Source organism: Micrasema longulum, unplaced genomic scaffold, assembly GCF_059751315.1.
Source record: "Micrasema longulum isolate JH-2025_06_02 unplaced genomic scaffold, ASM5975131v1 h1tg000020l, whole genome shotgun sequence".
Classification (NCBI taxonomy): Eukaryota; Metazoa; Arthropoda; class Insecta; order Trichoptera; family Brachycentridae; genus Micrasema; species Micrasema longulum.
The window spans coordinates 104303-123011 of NW_028277228.1; the positions used below are offsets into that span (position 1 = coordinate 104303).

General features: G+C 33.4%; 2 protein-coding genes across 2 annotated transcripts; one reads left to right on the top strand and one right to left on the bottom strand.

The window, feature by feature from the left end:
- Window positions 1–1077: 1077 nt before the first annotated feature.
- On the top strand, window positions 1078–7818 carry Prosalpha3 (proteasome alpha3 subunit). The gene is made up of 6 exons (XM_088242974.1): window positions 1078–1179; window positions 1261–1303; window positions 4731–5060; window positions 5969–6099; window positions 6571–6694; window positions 7588–7818. The coding sequence occupies exons 1-6, from the start codon at window positions 1177–1179 to the stop codon at window positions 7731–7733; spliced, it is 777 nt and encodes a 258-aa protein (XP_088099100.1). The 5' UTR covers window positions 1078–1176; the 3' UTR covers window positions 7734–7818.
- A 736-nt stretch (window positions 7819–8554) lies between these two features.
- On the bottom strand, window positions 8555–17553 carry blw (ATP synthase subunit alpha blw, mitochondrial). Its single transcript, XM_088242959.1, has 10 exons — window positions 17418–17553; window positions 16749–16871; window positions 14545–14658; window positions 13951–14215; window positions 13296–13520; window positions 12322–12491; window positions 11527–11621; window positions 10085–10304; window positions 9445–9707; window positions 8555–8884 (listed from the first exon to the last, which is right to left on the bottom strand). The coding sequence occupies exons 1-10, from the start codon at window positions 17481–17483 to the stop codon at window positions 8770–8772; spliced, it is 1656 nt and encodes a 551-aa protein (XP_088099085.1). The 5' UTR covers window positions 17484–17553; the 3' UTR covers window positions 8555–8769.
- Between the last annotated feature and the right edge of the window lie 1156 nt (window positions 17554–18709).

An 18709-nucleotide genomic window follows, 5' to 3' on the forward strand; every position in this document is an offset into this window, starting at 1 on the left:
CCATACCAGCTCTTCAAGGGTTAAGGGCAAAAATATTTTGATATAAATGTATCTTTCGAAATAAACTAATAAAATCACACCAAGTTACCTATGTACGTATTTTTTTATGCGCAAAGGTACATCGGTTGAATGAATTTTCATAAAATGTATTCAATGATTTGTATTAATACCCGTTCTGTGGAAATTCAAATATTGTGTATTATAAAGCCTGTCAATGACTCGGTATAAATAGTTTTTTTTTTGCAGATAGAAGTGTCTTGCAGCATAGAGGCCCTGAAATTGATGGGTCTTCTCTATATCTCTATTTTTTGTCATTTTTACAATCATCAGTCAAACTTTATTGTCAAACAAAGAAATAATTAATATTTTTAAGTTCTTTAAATATAAAAACTGTCAACTTCTGAAGTACTGACATTGCTTAAAACAATGATTCAACTAAATTTAAATAGATAATAACTGAAGAAAAGCCATTTTTATATGAAATGTGATCTCCTTTCATTTCTCCTTATAAGATTAACAAAGATATATATTAATTTTTCAATAATGTCATGAAATTCTATGATCATGATTTATCATACCACAATATTATATATTTGAAAATAACCGGGAATCACCATTCTCCAATACTAACCAATTCATTTGAATAATATATGATCATTATATACTTATGGACAATAGATAAAGAGTTTTTTAACAATCAACAGATGGCAACCTAAGTGAGCAAAGAAACAATAAATTATTATAACATGTATTCGTTTTATTTGCATTGAAATTTTGTTCTGCGAAAAAAAAACTATGAAATATATAGAAATCGGTAGAATTTCAATGTAATTTGGTAGATCGGTAGATTGCTCCTAAAATCGGCAGATCTACCGAAAAATCGGTAGTAATGGCAACGCTGTTTACAACCCTAAACACGTTAGCGTTGTTTTGGACATGCGCAGTACAGTATTATATTACCATTGTCAAAAAGCAATAGTTCTTGACTAGAATATAAAATAAGTGAAGCATAGAAAAATATTGCTTTATCAACCACGGAAAAATAAATTAAGAAACTCACACAAATCCGGCGCTGTCATCTTCTGTTGCTTTTTCTATATTGGTTAGGTTGTTTGTCAAGCGTTGTTTAAATTTTTTAATATTTCGTACATAAGTATTTTAAGTTATTAATTTAAAATGGTAATTATAACTCCGCTTTCTTATTTTGTATCTTTTAACCACGTATAATGCATTTAAGTGTGTTTTTTCTTGTTTTTACAGGCTCGCCGATATGATACAAGAACTACGATATTTTCGCCAGAAGGTAAATTTATTTTTTTATGTGTATAATGTGACTATTTTCTATTACTTATATTGTTATTTATTATTTTCAATGCTCAAGAGTCGGTTTCTGTACTAAAAAGTTATTATAAGCCCCAAAATGAATATGAAACTAATCATTATTTGTGTTACGAATTCTATTCTGCTTCTTATTTGTTTAATTTGCTATTTGCTAGTATATTTATCACTTCACATGACATATTTAATTGTGCAAACCTGCTATTTAAGTGGGTCCAAATCACGGGCTGTTCCGGACCAAAAACACTAGCATTGCATTTCTTCACCTTTTGTATACTTGTACTATAAATATTAGGTTGAATTATTTTATAAGTCTCATAGGGTGTTGTAAAAGAGTGATAATTGATAATAATTCCAATGACAGCCTGCACATCAGAACTCTAAATTTTCCATTCTTTTGTATGTGTATACACATTATAAGCACATTGTTCGTAACTAAATCACATTAATTTTTACCCATATTCTGTCAGTACGCATGTTCAAAGCGAGGTTACAAGCAAAGTAGATATTTGAGCATTTGCCGGCACTCCACGGATTATGTATATTGTCTATTCCCTTTAATGTAGGATTTACCTTTATTAAAGCAGTCTTTCTCGATCAAGCAATGGTGTCACCAGATTTTTTGTTTTTCATACAAATTTAACGAATAATGCATGCGAGGGATGACAGAATAAAAAGGTCGTCCACTAGAATCGATCTCGCTTAATCTTTTGGCACTAATATTAAATAATATATGCTTCCTTTGTATTACATATTTTTACTATAAATTGTTTATTAATATTTTTATTTGGCAGTTTCATGCACATACTAAGAAACCGCCTTTGGTCCAAGCCTGGAGTAAATTTAAGAAGCATAAAAAACATTTTTTATCATTTCAGTTTATTAGTACTCGAAATAATAAATCCACAGATTATATAGAATAACAATAAAATAAATCAACAGATTATCTAGAACAGCGGTGGCCAACCTGTCGATCGCGACAAGGCAAAGAAATTGTGGGGTTGGTTGAATTCATCCATTATCCGTTTATTAATGACACTTACAAAATGCCGCACAAATTTGCAGATATGCTTCTAATGAACCATATTTCACTGAAAAACTAAATTCTTACTCTGCGCTGCAATGTGTTTTTGAAAACACGGTCAGGCTCTGGTCTAGATGTCTGGACATCGGTTTCCAAAGAAGAATATCGGAATTTCAAAAAATATGCTGACCGATTGTGTTTTGGTTCAGCATATTTATACGAATCGGTATTTTCATACTTAAAACATAGCATGCGCTTATATGTTGGATTCTTTAAGGTTGGGAATATCCAGCTACAAACCTGACCTAGTGAAATCTCATTTATCTGATCGTATTGCATGCCTAGTAAAAATGTATTTTTCAATTAAATGCATGGCAAAGTTTACGATAAAACTCTCATTAAATAATTGGTAGATCGCATGAAATCTGGACAGTGAAAAGTAGATCTCGGGTCTGATCAAGTTGGCTACCCTTGATTTAGAACAACAATAGAATAAATCCACATATTATGTAAAACAACTACTAAAGGCTGCTCTACACGCTGGCCAATATGTACACCAGTATGCCGGCGCACGTATTTGCAATGAAATCGCTACACTGCCAACACGTTGGCGAGTCGTTCAGTGTCTCTCGGCACGAGCCAAAAAATGACTCAGGTTTCAAAATAGACATGGAAATGAAACTGTTGCAGCCGCTACATTTTTTTTTTATTGTTTTATTTAAACTTCAAGTAAAAAAATATATGGACTTTGCTGGACTTGTTGCTAAAAGTAATATCTTCTAGCCTAGCCAACCAAAAAACGGACTGGTGAACAATTAAATTTTTTTTTAAATTAATATATACATACAGGTAACCCCCGGTATTTGCGGGGGATGCGTTCTGGATATGGCCGCTGTAAGCAAAATTTTGCAAACAACGGGGGATTTTTCACGGAACTCTATAGGATATATTTCAGCTGATTCTATGTCAGCACTAGCCGATTAGCCAATCATTATAAGGCAATGCAAGATTGTTATTTAAACCGACCAAACCAACCATTGCTTGTTTTAAAAGCAATTTCTCCTCGCTTTTTTTTCAATTGATCGCACTGTAGACTCAGGCAATTTGAAATCCCTACCTACATCTGCAATTTTACCACCATTTTTTATTTTCACTACGTTGTGAAAAATATTGCGTTTTAATGAATCCGCACTCTCCGGGGTCGCAATCAATGGGGGTTACCTGTATTTTCAAATAATGGCTGTTATTTATTTTAAAAAAATAACAGGCTTTACAACAAAAAAATAAATCAAAATTTTAATCCAATTATATAATTAGTGGCCAGATACAGCTTGTGTATATAAATGTATTTGTAAAAATACTATCATTATCCACAATTAAATTATGAGGAACATGGAATCGAGGAAAAAAATAAATACGTAAAAATGTTGCTACTTATTAAATCATTTATTCCTTCATTTAGTCCTCATAAGTGCCCATTGTAATAGAGGGTTTTTAGTTATTTTAAAAATATTTTATGTGTATTTTCACAACAAAAAAAAAATATTAAAAAATAATCACAATATGTTCAAAATAACACAAAATAAAAATTTTCCTCAATTAAATAGTACAGTAATATATATATATATATATTGTCACCCTAACACGTAAAACTCTTAAGTCCACAAATGGTCTCTGTATCCTCAATGTACGAGGCGTGTTAAAACAATGACACCAATCTCCACCGTTGGTCTGAAATGAGTTAGATATGGCGATAGATTGAGAAACAAAAATACTATTGACAACTGCAAAGGTTTTGGAGCATAAATGGCAGTATCTCATACATTTTGGACTCAATGTATTTAGTTCCACAAAAAAGGCAGTCTCCTTTATTTTTCAGAACAAAGACAAACCAAATATTAATTTTAAAAAGTAAGTAATTTTAAATCGCAATTAAATATACTGTGACCGGCAACAATTATAACTAAAATAATAAATTATACTCGCAGTCTGGGAAACGTACAAAAAAATACATTTATTGCTTTGTTTTAACATGCCTCCATATCGTTGGGTAATTACTACAACTAGGTAACTTTTAAATTAGTGTTTTTTAGTTACCCACCAAAAACATATATTTGTATCTTGCTCCATAAATGCTACAAATAGGTAAGTAGTGATTCACTACAATCATGTTACGATGATGATTTGAATGCATGGCTTGTCATTTTGTAGCATTCATGGAGGAGGATAAAAAAATGTATTTTTAGTGGGTAACTCACAAATGCTGATTTTGGAGTTACCTAGTTGTAGTAATTACCCCGCGATATTATGTACTGTATAAATTAATATATCATCCTAAAAATGAATAATACAATAATGAAATTTTCAGGCCGACTCTACCAAGTGGAGTATGCGATGGAGGCCATCAGTCACGCTGGTACCTGTCTGGGCATCCTCGCCACTGACGGCATCCTCCTGGCCGCTGAGCGACGCAACACCAACAAGCTGCTGGACGAAGTGTTCTTCTCAGAGAAAATATACAAACTGAACGAAGACATGGTCTGCAGTGTGGCGGGCATCACATCGGATGCCAATGTCTTGACCAACGAACTGAGGTTGATCGCGCAGCGGTATCTACTGCAGCACGGAGAGTCTATTCCCTGTGAACAACTGGTTTCGTGGCTGTGTGATGTGAAACAGGCCTACACACAGTATGGAGGTAATTACATTTTCTTTTAACCCCTTCAGCAGTGTGATTCTGAACCCTCACGGGGATAGAAAAAGCTTTGCTAGCACTTAATTAGTACTTAAATTACCCCCTCTACTCCTGCAAGAGCGTTCAGAATACCAGCCCAGACTTGCAGTTTCTGTGAATAAAATGCCACCAATTTATTTAGAAATTTAATAAACATATTTTTCTCATCATCATAAAACAACTAGTTTTTTTTATTTCAATTCTATAACTCTTAGTGCTTTATACATTTATTTTTGTTATTATTATTGTAATTTTAAGCAAGCAGCTTAAAGTGTATATTATGCTTAATTTATGCTTTATTTTAACGAAAGTTAGATGTTAGTGTATTTTAACTTTTCCATAACAAATATTGCTCATTTTTAAAGTTATTGAGACTCTTAACAACCCTATTGCTTAGGAAATGCTTTTGTGGCTTTAGGTTAAATCTGGTCTTCTCCAGCCTGAGACTGTGGCCTTGAAGTCGAGCATCTTGTTTTAGTTTTAACATGGAATCCAAATTTGAGCAGCCAGTGACTCTTGAGTATTTTATGTCTATCATGTCACCCCTGTCTCGCTGTTCCTGCTACATTGTGAGATCTTTATTTATACCTAACTTTGAATCTGATTTTGCTCCAAACCACTTATATGCAAAATAAAAACGTTTATAATTTGATATAATGACAGCTTATTCTTTATTCCTCAGTAAAAATATTTTTTCAACTCTAAATTTGTTGCAACAGAGGGAAAACATTTTTGAGAAAATGCCCAGACTTTCATATTCCCTTCTCATAAATGTTTACCTTCTGTTGCAACAAATTAAGATCTGAATAACTCCCTAGCCAGTCTGCGAACATTTGGACATACTCAAAAACATTGTATTTTTTCAATGCTAGGTAAACGCCCGTTCGGTGTTTCCATTCTGTACATGGGTTGGGACAAGCACTACGGATACCAGCTCTACCAATCCGACCCTAGTGGCAACTACGGAGGGTGGAAGGCCACCTGTATCGGGAATAACAGCTCGGTAAGTTAAATTATTTCAGTTATGTTTCACTTTGCAATAGTGTTTTTTTCACCGCTTATTTCAAAATAAGCAATGATTAAATTTGCAAATTTAGATGTGTTTGGCCACATGCAAGTCTTGTATTTATTATCAGTACGAAATATTTATTGAAAAGCTGCTTTTTCACTACGCACAACAGTATTTCATAGTTTCTCTTGCCTGAGATCTAAATCATAAAGCTAATCATCTTGCTGTTATGCAACTTATGATCAAATGTTGCACCGATGCCCAGCACTATTAGGTGTGGATAGGATTAGAAATTTGTCATGCAAAAAATATGAGATGAGGTGTGTTTTTCCCTTTTAAAATTGCAATATAATCAGCCAGGTTCAATATTATAAATCAATTGTGACAATATATACATGTTTATCCTGATTGTGTTGTCGGAATAGAATAAGGAGAGGAATTTACATGTATGCGGTACTTTTTCAGGCTGCAGTTTCCAGCTTAAAACAAGAATATAAAGAAAATGAAACCGACTTGGCCCAAGCACAGGCTCTAGCAGTTAAAGTTCTTAGTAAAACATTGGATATGACCAAAATCACATCTGAGAAAGGTAAATTATAAATCTGTTTTATGGCGCAATAGCAATCATATTTTTATGATATTTATGTAGCACTAAATTATTTATCGCTTGATGTTATCAATGAGGAAGTTCAGTGTTTTTTAAAAAAAAAAATTTTGGTAAGACTGGTAAGCTAAGCCAAAAATTAAAAAAAAATAATTATATATCGTATTATCAGCGCTATGATTTTTTTAAAGTTCTGTATTTCTGAAATAAATCCGCGTGTGACATTAGAGGTTCTTCTCTATAAGTTCTCCCGATTGGTTCGTTTACGGTAAGCAAACCGAATATCCTTCATAGCTCTCATATCATTGGTTGGTTCATATGAACCAGTGGCGTCGTTCAAAGTAGTGCATATTTAAAAAAATATTAATCATTATTTTTTTTGTACATTTTTAAGAAACTTTGATGCACAATTTAATGTTCTAATTTTTACCACACGCGAGAAAACATTTTTTGTATCCAATTTCCCGTAGGGCTGAAGTTCCTCATTATGTACTTGAAAAATACATTAAATATTCGTTTTATGCAGTAGAATGCTATAATCAAGAAAATAAATAATAACTGTTATATTTTGCACGACACAAAAATATTAATAGAAATATAACATTAAAATATTATTTTTAAGTTATATGTAACTTATACCATCCTCTAAAACATCGCAATTTACTATTGACAATAGTTCAATATATATTATGCAATCCTTCGAGTTTTATTGTTATTATGTTTACTCTTAAAAAAACTTAATTAGACTAGAGCGATTAATTATTGACTAATTTTTTATCAGTTTCTACTGTACTTCTCCCCCCTATAAGAAACAACAGATTTGACTTCTTCCATCGGCTCGGTCATTGAGCGATTCTCACTTAATATTTACCTTTCAGTTGAAATGGCGACCCTAACTAGAGAAAATGGAAAGACCAAAATAAGAATCTTGTCCAACGCGGAAGTGAGTGCACTCATCGCAGAGTTCGAGAAGGGAGAAGCATTGGCAGAAGCAGCCAAGAAACAGCAGCAACAAAAGCAGTGATACTAAAATATACACATAATCTTGTTTTTTATAATTACTAAATCTTGTTCATAAATTGCGGTATTAAAATTTTTTCATAACAAAATTATTTTTATTAGATATTATTTCCTTGTCTGTAGAGACCTGACATTTTTGGAAATAAAATCCCTCGAGTTCAGTCCCAGTACGCTCACAAATTAATATACCCATATGAAATTGTGAATAAAATGATTTTTTAAGGAATTTTCAAAACTTAGTGTTGATTTTTAAAAAAAAAATACATTTGAAGTCACCTTAACTATTGTCAATTTGTCTACCTGGGCTGCGATTATGAACGGCTATCTTCATCGGCATATACTCAGACAGTATAAACTAATATTGATATTTATGTACGAACATGTGTATATTTGTACAAAGTATCTTCGTCGGTAACCAGTAATTGAACATGTTTAGAAAAAAATTGTTAACATATTCTATTTTTCATACAGAAAACTTAATTTTACTTTGTAGATAAAATTAAAGATAAATTTTAACTTCCCGTCAGAATAAGTACCCTGCTAATAATATAGTATGATGAATAAAGGTTTCGGCTTTTTCTTCACTTTAGTTGAGGAAAATTGGATGCTCAAACATTGTCATAATGGTAAATGTTTCACAATTGGCCACTTAAACCAGCCAATGACAGGTTATAAGCCCTGTAAATGCCTCGACTTCAATATTTCGTTCTCATAAATGTTTTCCCTCTTTTTTTCAATAAATTTCTAAATAAATATGATTTTTTTATTCCAATTTATTTTTAGTCCTGTGTAAATGATCAATGTAATAAAATAAATAAAAGTCAATTTGGTGTGTATAATAAGTATTTAATATTTAAACAATAGTATACTCAACTGGTACATAACAAAAGATGGCAAATTTAAAAGTAGACTTATTAAAACAAGTCTCTGCGAATATATTACATAATCTGACTGTCTCGCACAGCGACGACTCCCGTTACCCGTTGAGTGAGCTGATGTTACTCTGAAGATAGTCCTACACTTAACTAGTCTAACTCTATTTAACCGCTGAAGTTAGCAATGAAATCGGTGACGAGTGCCTTCAGCTTGGTGTCAGAATCGGGTGAAATCATTCCTTCCTTGGCAATGGTCGCGAGGAGTGTCTGCTCGCTGGTCCTAAAGAAGGAAAGGTGAAGAAACAACATTAATTACTGTTAAAAGGATTCGAACGTAAAATTCATTTATATTTGAAGCACTAACTTTGTGGGTATCATTATAATAAAATAAATATAAACAACTTTTCAATTTTAAAAATAAAATGGGATAGAATGTTTTAGTTAAATATACCTTGACAAATAAGCTTGTGTAGCTTTGAAACCAGTTGGTAGAAAAAATAATAAATAGGGGGTTAAAAACAAAGTTGTTTTATATTTATTTTATTATAAAATTAATTTGAAAATTTGTCCAGTATTTTTCAAGTTCATCTGTTTTGTTCTCAGATAATATTATGGCATCAGAAATCATAATATAGAATTTATATAATATCTGATTAGTTATGATTCTAATCTTGCATGTGTTAAATAAAATCTGAACTTGGTAAATTTTAATTTGAATGGGTCAGTTGAGTATTTTAACAAACGTTAGTTGAATTGCAACAATATTTAGTATCCAAAACTGCATAGTGCAGTCATGACACAAGGCGGGTTGATTTGATTGATTCGTTTAAGGGTTCTTACTTGATGTGTTGAGTGAACTCCTTTTCGAAAGCGGTGATCTTTGAGGGATCCATTTTGTCCAGATGTCCTCGGACTCCGCAGTAGATGATGGCGACCTGCTCCTCGATGGCCATTGGCACGTACTGTCCCTGCTTCAGCAGTTCTGTGAGACGCACTCCGCGATTCAGCAACTGCTGGGTGGCGGCGTCGAGGTCAGAGCCGAACTGGGCGAAGGCAGCTACTTCACGGTATTGAGCCAACTCCAGCTTCATGGAACCGGCCACCTGTGAAACAACAACATTACAGTCATACTTTGAAAATTAAAGATACGTTTGAATTTTTTTTATATTTGTAAAAAAATTATAAAAATAAAATTATTCACAAAATTAAAATAAAATAAAATTAAAAAAACTAATACATCTATTTTAATTTCTAGGAATAGAAATTCAAATATATTTATACTAAATCTTAAAATTTGTAGCTTTGCATTTTAAGCATTCAGTTAATAAAAATAACCAAAAATATTGGTAGCCTCTCGAGAGCTTGCCGCACACATGGATGTTCCAAGTTGAATTCATGGTGAGCTCACAACAATTAAAGCGTGATTTTTCTCAAGCATTGGTGACCCTTGCTGTGATTTATATTAATAAAAGGTGATGACCTGTTTCATGGCCTTGGTCTGGGCAGCGGATCCCACACGGGACACAGACAGACCGACGTTGATGGCCGGCCTGATACCCTTGTAGAAGAGCTCAGTTTCCAAGAAGATTTGCCCATCGGTGATGGAGATCACGTTGGTGGGAATGTACGCCGACACATCTCCAGCCTGAGTCTCAATAACGGGCAGGGCTGTGAGGGAACCACCTCCCATAACCTCAGACCTGGAAACAAAAGTACGTATAAATCTTCACCTTTTCTGTTATCTTTCTTTGTCTGTGCCCGGGCAGATAAAAAATACAGTTTTGTATTAGTATTTAAAGCATTTAATTTGTGGTCAAACATATCATCATCATTCCCTTTCCGCACCTATTGGTGCATAGGGCACTGCATTGGTATAACATATCATCAAATGTTAGTAAATAATTGTATATAACCAATTACCGATTCTTCTATGTCTACCGGTGTTGAGACACACCTATCTCTTAGTCACCTTCACCATAGTTGTAGTTGCACAAAAATATAAAACCAAATTGCTGGTAGGACACACACTGTTAGTAGCTAACACTAACTGTTATTGTAATTAGTGTCCTGACACAGAGACGAGCATCTCGAAACCGGTAGACATGGAAAAGTCGGTAAGTAGTTGTATACAATTGTTTACTTACATACTAACTCAACAAATAATTTATATCTACCTATCCATATCTGTCACACTTCCCATTTTCTAGTACAGCTCTGTGCAACAATAATAACGCATGTAGTGCCTATCAAAAACATTTAAAATTCAGTACTAAACATCTAACAAGCAAAGTGCTCCCAACACAACTATCAACAACCGTGGTGTGCCAGCGTCCACCTAGAACGCCAACTCAACTCACAAGCTGTGCCAGCATCAAACAAATCCCCAGCTCCACCAGGTTCCAGCACCACATCACGCCTCAACACAACAGCAGGTTAGTGGAGTTGACAAGATATTTATTTCTTTACAGCTCGTCCACATCATAACAAATACAGTGTGTTTGAAAAATAGAACTAAACCATTGGATAAATGTTATTTGACTTGATAGTAACCTGGGTATGAAACAATAAAGATTATTAATTGAATCAGCATTCACTTTGTAACACTTCCTTATAAATTATTATAAGACTATTATATCACCCGTCGATGGGAGGAGTGCTCTCCTGAAACTGTAGAAGTGTTCTTAACCACACTCGCCTACTTTACTAGGTATCAGGTCCTTGTCATCCCGGATGTTCATTGCTGACAATTCATGCCTGAACTAAATGTCACGGGCCTGACACAGGAGTCGGCAGCTGACAGAGAAGCATACTAACTTGTGGACAATGTATGTTCCAACTAAGGAGAGAACACGAGATATGTATGTAGTGAATAAAATACTAAATACCAGTGCGCTAGTTAGTGGTATAATATGCATTACTTACATTTTAGCAGCACGCTCGAGCAGACGGGAATGTAGGTAGAACACATCTCCGGGGTAAGCTTCACGACCGGGGGGACGACGCAGCAGCAGAGACATCTGGAAACCGACATTACATACATATTTAAGTGCCCTTAATTCATCTTCAAAAATATAACTACTCACTTTTAAAATAATTTATTTTGCTCGTTACGACACTCAAAACAATACTATTTATGAATTACAGCTTGCCCACTCCATCTGAGTGTAGTAGCACACATCCCCCCAGGGGACTTAATATCCATGGCGGTGGGTGCCTACATACATAATTGTGATGTTATTTAAAGTTTATATTAGTTCTTAAGATGTTATGGACTGACTTAATAAAGCATAAATAAATAAAGAAAAGTTGCTTATTGCCGTACAAGAAAAGCTTTCTAAAGAAACTCTATAGTAGTAATCTGGTAGCCTTAGTATCTTTGTGCAGAAAAAATAGATTCCAGAATTTAGAATCCATTTACAAATAAAAAAAATATGTATATGTGAATTGTTACATAGATTAGAGGAAACTTTATTTGTAGGTGACATTGTTATTTTATTTTCAGTCACCGAACTTGGCTAATATTTGGATTTAAATAAATGATCAAACAAGATATATTTGTAGCTATGGTTAATAAAACTCAATTTATGTTTTTGTTATTAAAATAATACCATACTCACTGACTTACATAAGCATTAAAATACCTGTTACACCACTGAATATTTCTAATGATAAAAACAAATTTACTACCAGATTAATTGAGTAAAAAGTATAATGTACCTGACGGTAAGCCACGGCTTGCTTGGACAAATCATCATAGATGATGAGGGCGTGTTTTCCATTGTCACGGAAGAACTCTCCCATGGCACAGCCAGAGTAGGGAGCCAAGTACTGCAGGGGAGCAGCATCGGAAGCCGTGGCAGACACAATGATGGTGTAGCCAATGGCACCTATTACAAAACACCATTAATTATTCATGTTTTCGCAATATGTTCTTAATAATTCTCTCAATTACAATAGGGACAAATTCACAAGATAAACCCGATAATTCAAGTAAAATTGAGGAAGTTTAGTAGTTTTTTTTATTTGTTAATAGATTATTAAACTAAGCCAAAAAATAAAATACTTATCATATTATCAGCGCTATGATTTCTTTAAAGTGTTATGATTTTGAAGTTACTCCGCGTGTGATATTACAAGTTCTCTTCTGTGAGTTCTGCTGATTAGTGAATAAGCTTCTCATAAACCAGAAATCTATCACAACACTACCATTGGTTGTTTCGGCAGAACAAGTGACGCAAAGTAACATGTTTTTATAAAAATCATTTTAATTATTTATTTCATACATTTTCGAGAAACTTCGCTGTATAATTTAATGTTCTAATTTTTACTGCGCATAACAAAACATTTTTATATCCAATTTCCCATAGTACTAAACTTCCTCATTGGTCTAGGTATTTTGAGTGAAAGATTATTATTTTTTACTGATTGTTCGCTCTAAACAATGAAAAATACATTGTGAGGCCCAGAAGGCTAAAATATCCGAGTGTCCTGAGATCCCAATCAACAGAGTATCTGCTAGTTAATTAAATTCACGGAAACATTACATTAAGTTTATACATTCACAAAAGCATTGCATTAAGTTGTAATGATTTGTTATTCATGAAACTACATACAGTCACTAAAAAATCTAAAGGACACCATCAATATTTTAATGGACAATATAAAGTTTACAGAAATGACAATGTACTGACCGGAGTCTGTCAATCTCTTGACAATCTGGGCCACGGTGGATCTCTTTTGGCCGATGGCGACGTAAATGCAGTACAGCTTCTTTTTTTCGTCATCGGCGTCGTTGAAACGCTTCTGGTTGATGATTGTATCAATAGCCAAAGCAGTCTTGCCAGTTTGCCTGTCACCGATGATCAACTCACGTTGACCACGACCGATGGGTACCAGAGAGTCCACAGCCTTGATTCCTACAGACAAAATTAAATTACAATGAAATGAAACCCAAATACAAAAAAACTGAATTTTTAACCGAATATCCGGCAAAGGTGTTTTTTTTAGCCCAAGTTTCAGCAAGTATAATCTCGCCTTACGTATACATATACATATGGGGGTTCCTTATTTGACCTGCTGACATTTAAATGTAATTTGTCTTAAGTTTCGGTGTTGTATGCTGTGTGCTTCTGCACTATCATTGTACCTTTTGTACAAAAAAAATAAATATTTGAAAGACTATTGTTAAATTTGTAAATTCCTTCTTACAATATAGTGTTCTTGTGTATCAATTTAGAACAAACATATTGTAGTCATATACAGAGTTTACCATAGCAATCCCGAGTCAGTTGAATAGTAAGTGCATACGCAGTAAACCTATAAAGGAAATTATGTATTAATACTAACCAGTCTGCATAGGCTCCCGTACGGAGATACGGGGGATGATACCAGGGGCCTTGATTCCCACACGGAACCTGGTCTTCGACTGAATGGCTCCTTTTCCGTCGATGGCGTTACCGAGAGCGTCCACTACACGACCCAGCAACTCCTCACCCACAGGCACGTCCACAATGGCGCCGGTTCTCTTGACAATGTCACCTTCCTTGATGAGCTTGTCATTACCAAATACTACAACACCTACGTTGTCAGGCTCCAAATTCAAGGCCATTCCCTGTGGAAATTATTAAATGTTAGCGATGGCTATACAGGGTATAATTTTATTTTTAAGTTCAAAACATTTGAAATATAAAAAGCTATACAAGCTTCGGTAGAAAAAATAAGTGGTTAAAAACAAAGTTGTTTTTATTTATTTTATTATGGTGAATAAACACAAAAATAATTCTTCAAATATCAAATTTATTATAAAGTATGTTTTGGTTAAAATTCTGCACGTTTTATTTAAATTTAAACTTAATTTTATATGCTAAATTAAATTAAATTGGCTATTAAATATATTGATTTTAACATTTCATTTTATGAACATATAAAAGTAAATATTACCTTGAGACCAGAAGAAAACTCCACCATCTCATCAGCCTGGATGTTCTTGAGACCGTAAACACGAGCAATACCATCTCCAATACTCAACACACGGCCGGTCTCCTCTAAGTCGGCCTGGAATCAATAAACTCACATTGTAATCAAATTCACATTTGAAGCACTGCCTGCTGTTTTCCATGTTAAATCATTTTACCACATATTTATTCAATATACTGGTTATATTGGTTTATTTACTCCTAGAAAATAATAAAAAGAAGGAAAACATAACTATAAGAAATACTATTTTAAAAACATATTATTCCTAAACTAAGCGACATGGAGCAGACAAAAATGATTACCAATCAACAGATCGAAGATTTATACAGGATCCCAGACTCACAAATCTGAGGTACGAACACCGCTATATTTTTATACACACACAACTCAATTTTTATTTTCTAACAATATTATCTACAAGTTGACAATGGCTTCAAAATTTAAATACTCAATTAGGTAAATCATAAGAACACAAATATTTTATTTTTTATAAATATAGAATTTAAAACATACACAGAATTATAAATATTACACAGCATGTTAAGCGATTGCTCAAAAGAGCGAATTGACAAATCTAGGCCCTGTGAACAACGCCCAGATTTCCAACTTGAAAACATTTCTCAGCCTCCATTAAGATAATATTTCCATCATATCTTTCATAATTATAAGTACTGTAAAATTAACCTACAGTAAAACTCAAATTACCCGGATAATTGGAATCACATTAAAAATTTTACTTAAACATGCCCAGCAAAGTTAATTGCACAATTAAATTTAAATTAAGAATACATATTCTATATTTTTTTATTTCCTTTTAATAATTTGGATATTTGGCAATCCGGATGACTGGAGTTTGGATAAACGAAGTTCTAATATATTTAGTTTTCTCCACTTTTTTTGTTGTTAAAAATCAATATTTGCGTTATTGTGATTTACATAAATATTTCATTTTAGAGGGCCATTTTCAACGAGTTGTAAATAACTCACTATTAGAAAATGGGAACCGAGTTGGGGTAGAGTGGGATTCGAACCACAGATCTTTGAGCGGTGAGTCCGAGACACTAGCCACGAGATCACAACCCGATTCAAGTATTTTTCTTGTTATTCATTGTAATGTAATTTTGTCGGCCTTACGGTAAAATGGTCAGCACGTTTGCCTACCATATAAGAGGTCTCGTGTTCGATTCCTGACTTGGTTGACATGAAATATTTCATGGTCCCTAGACTGACACCTGAACCGTAGGGCTGATCATCTTACCTTCGTGTAACAAAAATGATCAAGATATGCTGCGATTGGTATACCAATTAAGTGCCCTATGCACCATTAGGTACCGAAAGGGAATGATGATAATTAAATGAAGTTCCACCAACAAATTAATGTCAGTTAGGAAATCAATCAACGCCTGATATAACAGGACCTAGTACCCTGTCACATACGCAAAAGGGATAGGAATATACATGTCCGTAAATAAATACAAGCATATTATTCTCTCCTCCCTTGTAAGTAAGTGTCTGTTTCTTTATGCCAGCTGAATATGTAGTACCTATGGCAGGTCCAATTCTGAACTCAATCTATATATTTAATAACTGTCGATAAGGAGAAATAAAAGTTTCAAAAGAATTAAGTGTAAATCATCTGGATAGCATAATCCGTGAGGCGAAACATATGGGCGAAAGTGTATATTTTAAATTCTGTAATGTCCTGCCGGTAAAACAACTTTGTGACTACAAATTGATTGTAGATCACTTTGTTGATCCGGAATATAAAAAGAGTTTCCCACACACACTACACTAGATTAAAAATTAAGGGCTCCCTGTCTGTTCCCCGAATTACAAATTACTTCGGAGAGCGAACATTAAATTGCGTTGTTCCAAGATTGTTCAATGATCTCCCACAAACCATCATCAACATGAAAAATCTTAAAATGAAAAAAAAAGAACTGAAGAAATATCTTCTTGATACTTTATAGTGCCTGTTTATAAATAAATCTGTAAAATGCAAATAAAATAAATGTAATTTAAAACTGTCATAAAAAAAATAAAATAAATAAAAATATTTCCCATCGAAAAGTCTTTAGACTTAGTGGGTAACAAATTCTTTAATGTATTTTTTTATTATAAAATAAACGCTGCTCTGCAGCACTGAAACTGTAGTGTGAAGATCTTACCTTGGGTGCTACTCCCATAATCCTCTCCTCCAAGATGGAAGAAATCTCGGCTCCCCTCTTGGTGCATGATAGGTGAATCTTGCGGGAAGCGACTGATACAGCAGGAATGGCCACCTTGCTGATCTAAAATCGATAAAATTACTGAAATATTGACATCAAGCCACAAAAGGTGAGTATAAAACATTACTTAACACGCAAAAACCATATGAAATTTCTTCCAGTGAAGGATCCACTTGTGATAATTTGAGGTTAGACCAATTACATAAAAAATGTAAGAATGAAGTAAAGGGGTTTTCTAGTATATCTGCATCGAAATTATAAACAGCAAAGTGAACACTATAATATTTTAACATAACAATCGATTTACACGGTTGATTATAGATAAATAATACGGCGGTGTCCGAGTTACATAACGAAAATTAATTTTTGCCGGATGAAAATTAGGTAATATCTGCACACTTTTGTATGAGCGATAGCACTATTTTACACAAAAATGAACTTGTTTAAAACAGATACTTGGCCGATACTGTTAACTTCGTCGACCCAAAAAAACAATTTCAAGGCGGACAGTCGATGTGTAAGAAAAGAAGCAAAAAACATTTCCGAAAACCGATTTGGACACTGAATACACCAAAATATGAATAACTAGCTAGCTTAAACAATTTGTACCTGTGAAGTGGCATTAGGCATACGCCTCGCCACGGAGGCGGCTAGACGTGCAGATACGAGAGCCATTTTTCACCTATGAAAATCTGAGAAGACAAGTAAATTTCGACCGACGGCCTCTCGAGCCGCAGAGGGAAGTACTACAAAGTCAAATTCAAAATGGTAACGTAGTACTTCCTTAAAAACGTATGACGTAATGAAATGTGATGTAAAAAAATAAATATACTAAAAATCAACTAAATAATGTCATTAAAAAAAATATTTAAATTTTAAAATGCAAAAATAATACTTTTCAATTTTTAGAGTATGATTTAAACTTCCAATAACAATTCTGGGTTTGGCGCTAAAAAATGCGCGATATTTAAATTTATCTCTGTAATGAATAAATCATTTATAATTAATTACGGACGCAATGTACCTTACCACAACTTTATTATTTTAAAAATACAAGTTATTTTTTATAAACTCGTTTTCTTTATTTTTTATATGAGTCGTATTATTTACAATAATCATTTGACATAATTATATACAGCTGCTACTCATAAGTACAACGTGGGTCCAATGTAGTATATTATGCATATTTTATGAGCAGCAACTTTGTTCTTACGTGCTCTCCGTAGGTATATCTTAAAAATACAAAATATAGGTACTAGGTACCTAGTACCTATTCATGTACATCTGTACATGAATAGGTACAGGTAATAGGTTTATGTACATCTCTTTAAAGCGCAAGACATATAATATTTGTCCTTTAATTGAGGTATTCTGCGATTGGCGTATGAATACTAGTAAAGTGATGTATGCACGATTAAAGCCGTAAAAGACAACAATCACAAACACAAAAAATCATCTTCCGAACGTACCTATTGAACTAAATTTGAAAATAAAAAGACATTAAACTTTGATTTAAAACCAAGCATTTTATTACAAAGCTTCGTGAGTCATGAGTTCGTAAAGGTATTACTTGATGGTGTAATTAATAAAGAGTAAAATAATGATATAAAATAACACTTCTATAATCTTGTGAATCTTAGTTGACACTAAGCTCTCATGGAAAACTTTGAATAAAACTAGAATTTTAAATAAAACTTTCTAATGAAAATAGCGCATAGTTTTTAAATAAGACAATAACACCAATAAATACAGCTGGACCGAAATTGGGGTCTTTTTTACTGTGAATCAATATAATATGTTGTAAGAAATACTAAATATAATCATCATCATCATCACTATACTCTTTCCGCACCTAATGGAGAAAGAGGCACTGCATTTATACACCAATCGCAGCGTATCTT